This window comes from Symphalangus syndactylus, chromosome 9, assembly GCF_028878055.3.
Source record: "Symphalangus syndactylus isolate Jambi chromosome 9, NHGRI_mSymSyn1-v2.1_pri, whole genome shotgun sequence".
In the NCBI taxonomy this organism is placed as follows: Eukaryota; Metazoa; Chordata; class Mammalia; order Primates; family Hylobatidae; genus Symphalangus; species Symphalangus syndactylus.
The window spans coordinates 30,131,587-30,144,331 of record NC_072431.2 but is presented as its reverse complement, the minus strand read 5'-3'; the positions used below and the strand labels follow the sequence as shown (position 1 = coordinate 30,144,331).

The following is a 12,745-nucleotide window of genomic DNA, read 5'->3' as shown; positions in this document are numbered from 1 at the left end:
CTTAACAATCTCATCAGCAACAACAGCAAATATCATTATGTAGCATGTGTCAACTTTATGCTAAGTGCTTATTTAAATGCATTTATTCTCAGTAGGTGGTTACCATTATTTTCACCATTTTTCTGACAATCAAGTGCGGCTTGATTTTAACTCACCCATGGTCAAAAAACTGGTAGAACTACAACTTGAAACAGGGTCTCACTGTGCCACCCAGGCTGGAATGCAGTGGCACGATTATGGCTCACTGCGTCCCCGAACTCCTGGGCTCAAGTTATCCTTCCACCTTAGCCTCCTGAGTAGGTGGGACTCCAGGTGCATGCCATTACATCTGAATTTATTTTATTTTATTTTTTTGTAGTGACAGGGTTCTCGCTATGTTGCCCAGGCTGGTTTCAAACTTCCTCCTTGGCCTCCCAAAGTGTTGGGATTACAGGCAGGAACCACTGCGCCCCACCTAAAGCACTACTCTTAATCACCACAGTGGGCAACTTTTTTTTTTAAGTATACTCAGGTAACCCAGGAGTATCCTTTTGAGACCCAGGTATGTGTACTGTATATGTGGCCTAGTTGTGTGCTCAGGTGTCTGTGGATGGTTCTGTCTGCCTTGTGTGCCATGCAGGTGAGAAAAGTGAACAAGAAAAGTAGTGGGTCTGAATTACAGCTCCAGGGCAGGCAAGGATAGACACAGGTGAAATTTAGCGTGAGAGAAAAAGAGCTGGGCTCCTGGAAGGACCCTCCCTGCCCCATGCTCTCCCTTCAACAATGAGTGTGGAAGGGGATGAAGAAAGAGAAGCTAAAGGTTCAGTGAGCCCCTCAGAGAGAGAATCCAGAGCCAGAGAGGATGGCCAGTGGCCAATGGTGGGGAAGGGAGAGGAGACGAGAGAAATTCTGAGAGTGATGGAGGAGAGGACTCCCATTGCAGGCTCCTAAGCGGAGGAGGGATGAGCTGGGATAGAGGAGGGGAAAGAGGGAGCAAGAACTGTGATGGGAAGAGAAGAGACAGCTGGCGAGGGGGTGGAGAGAGGGGGTAGAAAGGAAGAGGGACATATGGGAGCCTCTTCCCCCATGCCCGAAAGCTTCTCCCATTTATTATGTCCGGTAGAGGACAGATGACAGTAACTGGTGAGGCGGCTGCTCCCGGCACAACGCCTGTGCTCTGCCCAGAGGCCCCATCTGCCCTCCCCTTAGGCTGCTGAACTGGAGGACTGGGTTACCATGGAAACTGTGAGACCTGGATAGCCACAGACAGGCCGAGCTGGGCCACTGAGGCTTCTGAGTTTGGTGGTGGTGGTGGTGAGAGGGGGAGGATCCATCTGTTCCAATGCCTGCCCCTCCACCCCATTTCCATTGGCTCTCCATAACAGATGTGCCACTCAGCTCCAGGTGGGGACTTCCCTTTTTCTTGCTCTCTCTCTCTCTCCCTCTCCCACACACAGACACACAAAACAGTAGCCTGAAGCAGGGATAAAGAATGAACACTTCTTAAATTGCAAGAACATTTAGCCGATTGCATTAGAATTCTGCCTGGACTTCAAGTTTAATTCACAAAAGCTGCACTCTCTCAGCAAATTGTCATCCCAGGAGAAGTCTCGCCTCAGCCCTCAGAGAGGTGGGAGGTGGCAGGAGCACCCTGTGCAGGTCTGGAGGCCCAGACAGCCTGGAGGGAGCTGCAGAGGACCCATGTATGCACTCACAGAGAAGCCAGGCTTCCTCACCTGGGCTGCACATCCCCTGCCTCGGCTGCGGCTGGGAAACTGCAGCAGGATAGGAGGTGCCTTTGGCGAGATTGTCTTGGGGACTTCTTGGGGAGACCACCAGGACTTCCATAATGGGGAGATGCCAGAACTGGAAAGGGAGCAGAAGTCGTCCAATCCACATGAGAATTAGATGAAGTAACACAAGTCCAGGAAGCAGTTGATTTGCTCAGGGTGACAGGGGGATCCCATGGAAGAGCTGGGACTAGGACCCAGGTTTCCAGACTTCTGCACAGAGCTCTCTCCCAACCCACACCAACAACCCCCAGAGCTCAGTCTTCAGGCCTTTGCTGCTCTGAGCCCTGAAGGCCGCAGAGTTGGGCAGGGAAAAAGCATCTTGGATAGAGGTCCTAATCTGTCTAGTAGCTGGATATTGAAATCTTGAAAATTCTGTAGTGCTAAAATGGGGAGGTTACAAGCTTCAGAATGAAAATACAGCCTCATTGCTAATTACAGCTTTAATGTGTTACAGGTTGAAAACCTTGAATTAAAAACTAAACTGAGGTGGGAGCTGCAACCCTCCTCCACCTCCCATTCACTGTGTCACCACACTTCCACCCCCCAGTGCCTGGCACTGGTCCCTGCAGAGCTCAGCGTGCTGGTCATGTGGGCTGGGTTTCTGGGTTCGTAAGGGGAGGGGACCCCTCTCCAGAAAATGACCAGCATCTAAATTCGGGCATGACTTGAGGACCCAAAAGCTTTGGGGATATATGCGCGGTCATACAGGGCGTGGCTAGGACCAGAAGGCGCTCTGGTAACGATGCAGAGAACCGTGCAGCCGCCTCCTGGGCGGTGCCACCCAACCCACTACACCACAAGGTGCTCTGAACGGCTCAGAGGAAGAGTTGGGAGGGGTCCCCGGACCCGGGGCCGCTCGAGGTTAGCCGGTCACAGCGAGCCTTGTAGAGATCGCGCTCCCGGGCCAGGCGGGCCACCTCGGCCCGCAGCGCGTCCAGCTGGGCGGCCAGGCGGGCGCGCTCGGCCTCCAGCCCGCGCCGCTGCTGCAGCCGCTTGGAGCGACAGGCCTGCGCGTAGCCGCGGTTCTTCAGCGTGCGGCGCCTCTGCTTCAGCCGCAGGGCCTCGTCGCGCCCGCAGCCCCGCAGCTGCCGATTTAGCTCCCGCACAGACATCGAGACCAGCGCCGCGTCGGAAAACCGCTCTGCCAGCTGCGGAGGGAGAGTGCAGAAACCGGGTCAGCGCCAGGTCGCACCCTGCTCGGCCCTGAGGGCCCGAGGCTACCGGGCTCCGCCCTGGGACAGCCCCGCCCCGGTTCACACCTTCACGGGAAGGCTCGCCCTTTCACGCAGTCTGTTTCAGTCCAGACCCTGCCCAAGGCCCCGACGCTCCCCGGGCCCCCCAGCTGACCGTTGCTCCAGTCAGGCGGGTGACCCACGGTGCAGGGCCGGCCACGGTCAGGCGAGCCCATCGCGCATCTAAACCCCAGGCTCGTCTCTGGGATCCCCGGCATCCAGCTCCAGGCCGGGGTGTGTCCAGTGGACCCGCACCCAGACAGCCCCCAACCCTCCAACGCGCTGCGTTTCCCTGTTCTGAAGCCCGCAACCCGGTGACCCTTCCAGGATTTGGATTACATCCTAATGCCCTCAACACCCCCATCTGTGTCTGTAATTAATAGGATGAGTCCCAATCCTTCCTGAGAAGGTTGGGGGGCTGGGAAGCACGAAGTCTTGAAAAGGCCAATCTAAACCAGTCTTAACCCAGCTCCACTCCACACATAACCCTTTCCCTGGTTTCCACACTCCGTGTATCTGTTTACCTCCCGGAGTCGCCCACTCCCCAGCTCAATTCTTCCCTTTGGATTCTCTGCTAATCTTATCTTCTCCCTGCTCCTTCTGGTTCAGCCTACTCATTTCTCTCCATTTTAAGAAAAGGGGGAGAAGCAGAATGTAGTTTTCTCGATCTGATTTCTTTCAAGGGACCTTCTTCCTTTCTCCTGCCCTCTGTCCCCTGTCCCAGTCCATAACCTCCTCTGGCAGCTCCCCTTCCTCTCTTGGGCAGTCCTCCTTCCTTGCCCTGCCTCCCCTCAGGCCAGCTTGCTGACCACTCACCTGGACGTGCTGGGCTCCTGTCTCCTCTGGGCTACCCGGGTAGTAGCCATGGGGCCCATCAACAGGGACAGGGCCCTGACCCTGCAGCAGCTCCACGGCCTCTTCAGGACTCAGCCCCAATGCCTCCCCAGCCCCCAGCTGCTGCTGCAGCGTAGCCAGCCAGTACAGCTCCTCCAGGCCTGGTCGGGTGCCCTCGGTCGCGCCCGTCATGCCTGGTTCACTGAAGGTGGGTGAAGGAGGCACTGAGCTGTAAGGTGTGGATCCCAGTGAGGCTGTAGGGGGGCCAGGTCGGCCCTCAGAGGGCTCCCGCTTTACCTCAAACTTCATCAAGTCAAAGTCATTGACATATTCCATGGCCAGGGGGCTAGGGGGCAGGGCCATCCTGGAGCTGGGCTGGGAGGGGTGCACCTGCAAAGAGGAGGAGAGGTCTGGAGCACATGGAGGCCACCTGCCATCCCCTCTTCACCAAGTCCCTCTTCCCTCAAAGCCCAAGTGCCCTGGAGCAAGAGTTTGGGAAAGCCAGAGGGATGGTGCAGTTCTGTTCACTGCACAGTCCCCGCCAGGCTGAAGAGTAACCTTTCAGAGGGCAGGGACTCCTGACAGGCGACAAGCAGCTGAATTCCTGAAGGAGGAAGAGGACAGCACAGCCTCTCGCCCCACTGATGCCTCAGGATCTATGAAAAGCAAGAGCAGTATGGCAGTGCTCTCAACCCTAGTGCTGAGACATGCCGAGAGGTCTGTCATCTCAAAAGGCATCATTCCATTTCCAAGCCATTTTTTAAAATTGCTTAATTAACTGTGACAGAGTCAGTGTATATTTTAGGACAGTGGGAAGGCATGTATGCTGTGAATTTTAAGATCCAAGGATAATGTGTTCTTATAGCTCTCTGTCTCTCAAGGCACTCAGGGAAGTGCCTTGCCTATAGAAGACCCTCAGTGTACATTTGTTCCATGGATTAATCAATCAATGAATCCCTTTTGTAGGGGCAAGAGGCTTTATATGGAAAAAAGAAAGGCCCTAGAATTAGTTCTAGAAAGATCAGAATCAACTGGCCACCATCTTTCCTCAAGGCCAGTCTCTCCAACGGGACCAAGATTGATTTTCCTTCTTCTATTCAGAACTTGTTATGTTGTGTGAACTTGAGCAGATCACCTTCACCCTTCTGACCCGTTTTCCCTTCTGTTCAATGAGGGCAGTTAGACTTTGTAACATATACCAAAGAGTGTTCTCTGGAACACTGATTCTGAACAATACCTATGAAGAGGTCTGTGCTCAGATAACTTTGAGAAATGTTGCCTCCTACACATAGCACAAGAGCATATTAACCTGAGCGATCCTTTAGTAAGCCATCTGTTCAAGTTCAACAAAAAGTGTCCTAAACTTATGTCACCAAGGAACTCTCCTGTCTATTACAACCATGGGGCACATATTCACCTGAGGAACTTCTGGCTGGGTGACCTCAGATACCCTTCCCAGCCTTGAAGTCCAAGCTGTAGTCCAGCTCCCAATTCCAGTAACTCCCACCCCATCCCCAGAAGGTGCGCGGCATGGAGTGTTCATCCCCAGGGCTTAGACTTCGGCTCCTTCTAGATGCCCCAAGCCTAGGTAGCCCTCTTTCCAACCACATCTCAGACCCCCAGGCTCTACCCAGAGAGGCAAAGAGGAAGACCCAGGCCTCTCTCTTCCTGTTCCAGGGCAGGGTTGCTGCCCTCTCTGTGGAACCTGTCACCCTTGAGAGGACAGAGGGGATGGAAACAGACACAGATTAAAGGAACTGGGTCTTGGCAGAAAGGAGATGGTGAGACACAGAGAGATACCCAGAAAGAATTGGATGTACAGAAGGAGTAGTGGGGAAGGTTGTTTATCTTTCTGACGTGATAGCAGTGAGGGACACAGGCCAGTCAGGGTGGGAGTAGAGTAGGGTACCAAGGTGTGAGGATTCTTGAAAACAGACAACAGAGAGCAGGTGTTGAAAGAGGGGGTTCTAGGTGAGCAGCCTGGCACCCAGGTAGGCCCTGGATATACTCACTTTAGAAATGGCCGAGAGGATGTGGTCAGTGCCAGAGCCAGACAGGCACTGCTTCCCAGGAGACTGAAGGCTCCATGGAGCAGGACCTGGTGCCTCTGCTCAGCTCCAGGGGGCTGTGGGCACAGAGCCCAAAGGGCATTCTTAAAGGGCCAGCTCTCTGAGGTCATCTGTGGCCCTGAGGCCTCCAACCAATGAGGTAAGGAGATCATTTGCATATCTTACTGGCCTGGGGTTGGGGGAAATGGAGAGAGAGGAGAGTACAAGTATGCTTATTCTCAAAGAAGGAAAGGGGGCATCTTCCCCAACAAAGCTCCTCACTGATGATCCGACTCCCAAGTGCTCAGTTTCCCAATTCAGACAGCCACATGGGTCTCAACTACCACCCCTCTATGTGAACACAACCCTCAGCCCTAGCCATGCATAGCCTGGGACTGGAAAAAGAGGACCAGACAAACTCCCAGCACCCCCACCTTCCAAGGCCCTGCAGCCCCTCATCTGTCTTTGGAGACTATTAGCTCTCCCAGGCCCACTCTCACCTGGCCTATTGGATCTGTTTCCTATTTTCAAGAATCCTCACATTTCTGCCTCTGCCCCACCTTCAGGCTGACTGGTTTTATGCCCCTCATGGCCGTTGCATCAGAAAGGAAAGCAACTTTTCCCACAGGGGATCTCCAGGACTTGGCCACCGTATTTTGTCTCTCCCATTCTTGCTGATCCAGCCCCAGGACAGGCAGCCCAGCTTGGGAGAAGGAGTAGGAAAAAAGAGAACAGGGAACTCTGTTCCTTCCTTCTGGGCCTTAAGGGACATTGAAATCTAATCACCACCAGTCCATCAGAGACACTTTTGTAACTGGCCTCACATGCCCTCTGCTTTCTCTCACCTTTTCCCTGTGTGTGTCTCTGCCCCTCTCCTCCTCTCTCACTCATTCTAGTTCCCAGATGGCTGGGGGGTGACCTACATTTTCAGCCTAATCCCCTAACACCTCTTAGAGCTATCATCCCTGAGTAGGAGTGGGAACAGGGATACTAGGAATTATCCAAGGAGATGTTTAAACCTGTCCGAAGCTGTTTAAATAGGGTCTATGGAGTTAAAGGCCACTCCCTACCTTCTGAGGCCACCCAAATACTCCCATGGGGTTAATAGGTCCTCTTTCTCAACACAGAGGCCTGGGTGTCCATCAGACCCCAAAGGTCATCACTTATAAAACTTAACCTGGTCCCAGCCTTAGATGTTGGGGAAGAGCTGGCAGATACAGATTATCTAAGATGGTGGTTTCTGAAGTGTGGTCCCCAGAGCGGCAGCATCCATATCACCTGAGAACTTGCTAGAAATACATGTTATCTGATCTCACCTTAAATCTACTGAGTCAGAAACTCTGGGGGTGGAGCCCAGAAATCTGTGTTTTAAGGCCCTTCCAGCAAGTCTGACATGCTTGAAGGCTTGAAGCCCAGGCATGGTGGCTCACATCTGTAATCCCAGCATTTGGGGAGGCCAAGGTGGGAGGATCACTTGAGGTCAGGAGTTTAAGACCAGCCTGGCCAACCTGGTGAAACCCCATCTCTACTAAAAATATAAAAATTAGCTGGGCATAGTGGAAGGCACCTGTAATGCCAGCTACTCCTACTGAGGCAGGAGAATCGCTTGAACCTGGGAGGCAGAGGTTGCGGTGAGCCGAGATCGCACCACTGCACTCAGCTTGGGCAACACAGAGAGACTCCATCTCAAAAAAAAAAAAGAAAAGAAAAGAAAGTTTGAGAACCACACAGAATGCCTACAGTCTACCCAGCTTCCCTGGGGAGGCATGTGTATATGTTTGTCTGTGCGTGTGTATGTGGTCTCTCCTACTATGCTTTCCATACACATATTGGAAAACCTAGATCAGATGATATCACTCTCTTCCCACACCTGGGTCTCTGTTTTAAGGAGCAGAAACCATCGTCACCATTCAAGCTTCTCTCTGTGACTGCCTGGATCTACTGCTGTTTTCTCAAAAGAATAAAAAAGCCTAAGGCCTAGGAACCAACCGCAAAATGGGAATGAGGATCATGGGGAGGCAGGACCCCACCCACATGCCCATGGAATGTAGCTCTCTAAAGTGGACACCCAGGAAAGAGACTCTACAATTTCCCTGGTTGAAGAAGGAATGGGAAGTGTTGAGTGCAGCCCCTTTTTCATGCCTGCTCTGGCCTGGCCAGACACTTGCCCCCAACCAGCAGCTGTCAGGTCTGCACTGATCCTCTTGTTTACTGGAGGGCTCAAAGGAGAGGTGGGAGGGCTAAGCTGCTAACGGGCTAAGGGAGTCAGACTAAACAAGCTCAGGCGAGTTGAGCTGCTTGGGGCTCAGACCAGGCACCACTAAACCAGGGAAAGGAGTTGGGGGAGTGAGGGTTGGGCCCAGTCTGGGCCAGAGGAAAGGACCAAGGGCACAGAGAGGAGAGTCTGTGGCAGTCAGTGGGGACCCAGAAAGCAGAGCCCATCTCCCGTATCCACTGGAGACTGAGAAATGAATACTGAGACTGAAGGGCTCAAGGACATCTAGGGATGAAAAAGATGAAGCCAGCGTGACTCCAGGAATAATAGAACAGAGGAAGGAGACCAAGGATGCAGTAGGTGTAGATGTGAGATAGAAGACAGGACAAGTCAGGGTCTCCATGGGGATTTGGATTACGGGAGACAGAAAGATGTAGGCACATGGAAGAGATGGGTAAAGAGAGGAAGTCTTCCAGGAGAGGACCAAGAAGGGAGTAGGGGACAACAGGAGGGGTGGAGAGGAACAAGGACTAGAACAGTAAGAGTGGTAGAAGGAAGAGACAGGACATAAGATTGGGGACCGAGACCTAGACACCAATACAAAGAAACAGACACATAGATAGGCCACAGACGAAGAACAGTGGCCAAAGGACAGAAAGGTAGCAAGATATGGATGGAATGATATTGGACAAAGGGGAAAGAGGGGCAGGCAGGCAAAGGGCCTGCCAGAGTGGGATAGAAAATGAAGAGGAAGCAGAGAAGATGCGACAGTCAGCATTCCAGGATGCTACCTCCTCTCCTCTGTCCTGCACTCTCATTTTTGGAAACCTGAAAGACTGGTTCTCATTCCTAGTTCTGGCTCATGGTGTCTAGATCTTCAGTAATAGATCCAAATCCTCAACCTCTTCTTGGTGTACCTCCTACATGCATTTGACAAATGCATATTAAACACCTATTCTGCACCACGTCCTGAGTAAGGCATTAGCGACTCCTCAGTAACAGACTGATACCAGCCCTGACTTCAAGAAACTTACAGACTGATAAAACAGAGAAACATCAAATTATTGCCCTTTGGCTGGGTGCAGTGGCTCACGCCTGTAATCCTAGCACTTTGGAAGGCCAAGACGGGCGGATCGCTTGAGCCCAGAAGTTCGACACCAGCCTGGGCAACATGGCAAAACCCTGTCTCTACTAAAAATACAAAACCTGAGGTGGGAGGATCACTTGAGCCTGGGGAGGACAGGGCTGCAGTGGGCCATGATGGTGCCACTGCACTCTAGCTTTGGAGACAGAAAGAAAGCTTGTCTCAAAAATAAATAAATAAATAAATTATTGTCCTTAGGCCCAGGCAGGAGTGGCCCCTGCCCTGGGCCCTGTGCTTTAGAAGGCTCCACTCTGACCCTCCTCTGGCTATGTCCCACCACAGGGGTGAGGGGTCTAACTCTCCTCTGCCCATACCTTAATCCTCTCAGGGCCACACTCCAGATAGCTAAGCATTCCCTGTCCAAAAGGCCCAAGCCCGCTCCTAGGGCCCACAAGAACCTCTTCCCTGGGTTTGCCCTCCCACGGCTGGGCCACATGACTGGTTCACACATTCCAAGGTCAAAGGGTAGACAAGGGGTAGCTGCTTGCAGGAGGCTGTGGACAGACTTGGGATGGCCTGATGGGAGGTCCACATGGTTCCACACAAGGCCCCTTGCAGTCCAAGATGGTATCGGGCTGGGAGGCGAAGTGGGCCCAGCTGAGGGCCAGTGGCCAAAACCACATCTCCCTGCACCATCATATTCTGGTTTAGAACCCTGAGGATTCCAAATAAAATACAAATCTGAACCTGGCCTTCCAGGCCATTGTGAAGTATATATTTGTCAATATATTTGTCAAGGGAGAAGAACAGAATATATTTTGTGTAATAGTTTGTTAGCCTGAGTTATACATTTTTTTTTTTTTTTTTTGAGACAGCTCTGTCGCCCTGGCTGGAGTGCGGTGGTGTGATCTCGGCTCACTGCAACCTCTGCCTCCCGGGTTCAAGTGATTCTCCTGGCTCAGCCTATCAAGTAGCAGACGTGCACCACCATGCCTGACTTTTTTTTTTTTTTTTTTGACACAGTCTTGCTCTGTCCCCCAGGTTGGAGTGCAGTGGCGTGATCTCGGCTCACTGCAAGCTCCACCTCCCGGGTTCATGCCATTCTCCTGCCTCAGCCTCCGGCTGGGACTACAGGCACCCACCACCACGCCCAGCTAATTTTTTTTTTTTTGTATTTTTAGTAGAAATGGGGTTTCACTGTGTTAGCCAAGATGGTCCTGATCTCCTGACCTCGTGATCCACCCGCCTTGGCCTCCCAAAGTGCTGGGATTACAGGCGTGAGCCACTGCTCTTGGCCTAATTTTTGTATTTTTAGTAGAGACAGGGTTTCATGTTGGCCAGGCTGGTCTCGGACTCCTGACCTCAAGTGATCCACCCGCCTCAGCCTCCCAAAGCATTGGGGTTACAGGCATGAGCCACTGCGCCTGACCCTGAGTTATACATTTTAACCTTTTGTTGTTGTTGTTGTTTTGTTTTTTTTGAGACAGGGTCTCGCTCTGTCACCCAGGCTGGAGTGCAGTGGTGCAATCATAGTTCACTGCAGCCTTGAACTCTTGGGCTCAAGCTATCTCCCACTTTAGTCTCCCAAGCAGTTGGGACTACAGGTGCACACCACCATGCCTGGCTAATTTTTTATTTTTTGTAGAGAAGAAATCTCACTATGTTGTTCAGGCTGGTCTTAAACTCCTGGGCTCAAGTGATCCTCCAGCCTCTGCCTCCCAAAGTGCTGGGATTACAAGGCATGAGCCACCACACCCAGCCCATTTTAAATATTTAAACACAAGGTTTGAGGGCCTCTATTTGTACTCCTGCCGCAGGTCCTACATATGTTAGAGATGTGTCTACATAAAAACAAACCATTTAAACAGAGATGAATGTGCTATGAAGAAGAAGGGCAGGGTGCTATGAAATTTTCTTCCATGAAGACATACTCTAATACAAGGCCAGAAGGGATACATCACAGGGACAGATTGCCTAAGAAAGTCATGTTAAACCAAGACTGGTCAGGTGAATAAGAAGTGACCCTGCCTGGAGGTGTGGACAGGGTGGGAATTCCAGGTGGCAGAAACAACATATGCAAAGGCTGTGAGGCAAGAAAGACGTAGACGTATTCACAAAACTAAGAAAAGATCCATGTAGCCAGAGAGTAGAAAGCCTGGAAGGTGGGAAGAACATGATAGGTGAGGCTGGAGAAGTCAGCAGGGGCCAGATCATGCAGAGCCTGGGAGGTCACATTAAGGGTTTGGGCTTTATTCTAAGAGCAGGGAGAAGCTTACTGAAGGGTTTTCAGTAGAGACATGATGTGATCAGATTTGTGTTCGAAAGGATCACGTATGTCAGCACTTTGTGTTTGTGGAGGAAGGCAACAATGAAATAAGAGTCAGATTAGAGGACTAATGCCATAACCAAGTTGAGCCTGGGGAATATCTGCAACTGGAAGCACACTCTGAGACAGAATCTTGTGTGCAGGTGGTTTATTGAGGGGGGGCGCATAGGGGGGACTTTCAAAGAAAGAGTAGCAGGACCCAAGAGAGGGAACAGTTGAAAGGCACTGCAGTTGTAATCAGCTGAGCCTAAAGAGCTCTGGGGCTGGGATGGACCTTCGGAGTTGTTCCAAACTGAGACAAAGGGCTAGGCCTCTGTACTTTATAACAACCATTCATTGGATACATACTGCCCCCAGGAAGCGGGCATTGCATTTGGTGAGACAGCCCCCTTTGGCCACAGATAGTGCTCAAGGAAGTACTCAGCTGTAAGCCATCAGCAGCCAACACTCAGCAGCTGGAACAATGAGCATCATGATCCTGAAGCGGGAATCTGGGCTGCACACCACAGCATCACTACTCAGGGGCTGTGAGACTTCAAGGATGAACCCAGAGGTCCCAGAGAGGACAATGCAGATCACACTCTGCCCCCTGGTGGTACTCCTTGGACATGGGGCCAGCTGGTGGGCCAGGCTCTCCCGGCAGGGAACTAAAGAAAAGTGTGTGGCAGATAAGGGGAAATGAGCAGTGCAAGGAAATCCGCACGTGAGCCCCTTGCTCCGTCTGCCTAAAGCTAGAGAAGAAAGTAATGGTGGGGAAGAAGAATTCAGAAACGTGGCACTCATTCATTCTTTTATTCAACCAACTTTTATTAAGTGCCTATTATAGGCCAGGTACTGCTAGGAACTAGGAGAAAAACAAGACTGAAATTATCACTCTAGTGAGGATTACAGAGATATAAAAGTAACTACAGTATAGTAAAGTACAAAAATATAGGCATATACTGGGCTAGAAGCAACACAGATGAAATAGATGTTCATTCTAAGAGACGAACAGAAAAGGCGTGTGTGTGTGTGTGTGTGTGTGTGTGTGTGTGTGTGTGTGTGTGTTTGAGACAGAGTCTTGCTCTGTTGCCGAGGCTGGAGTGCAGTGGTGCGATCTCAGCTCACTGCAACCTCCGACTCCCGGGTTCAAGTGATTCTCCTGCCTCAGCCTCCTGAGTAGCTGGGACTACAGGTGTGCACCACCACACCGAGCTAATTTTTGTATTTTTAGTAGAGACAGGGTTTCACCATG

General features: G+C 51.7%; 1 protein-coding gene across 7 annotated transcripts in view; it reads right to left on the bottom strand.

The window, feature by feature from the left end:
- Positions 1-2,197: 2,197 nt before the first annotated feature.
- The window catches only part of NRL (neural retina leucine zipper), a 34,635-nt gene continuing 24,087 nt past the window's right edge, over positions 2,198-12,745 (bottom strand). For 3 of the 7 annotated variants that reach the window (XM_055291750.2, XM_055291748.2, XM_055291749.2), the window contains exons 2-4: positions 5,851-6,076; positions 3,821-4,228; positions 2,198-2,920 (exon numbers count right to left, since the gene is read on the bottom strand). In XM_055291750.2, coding sequence (XP_055147725.1) covers positions 2,588-2,920; positions 3,821-4,201 — 714 coding nt within the window. In that variant the 5' untranslated portion in view covers positions 4,202-4,228; positions 5,851-6,076 and the 3' untranslated portion in view covers positions 2,198-2,587. Of the gene's footprint in view, positions 2,921-3,820; positions 4,229-5,850; positions 6,077-12,745 lie in introns of those variants that run through there. The other 4 variants (XM_055291751.2, XM_055291747.2, XM_055291746.2 and 1 more) reach the window with 2 other exon arrangements.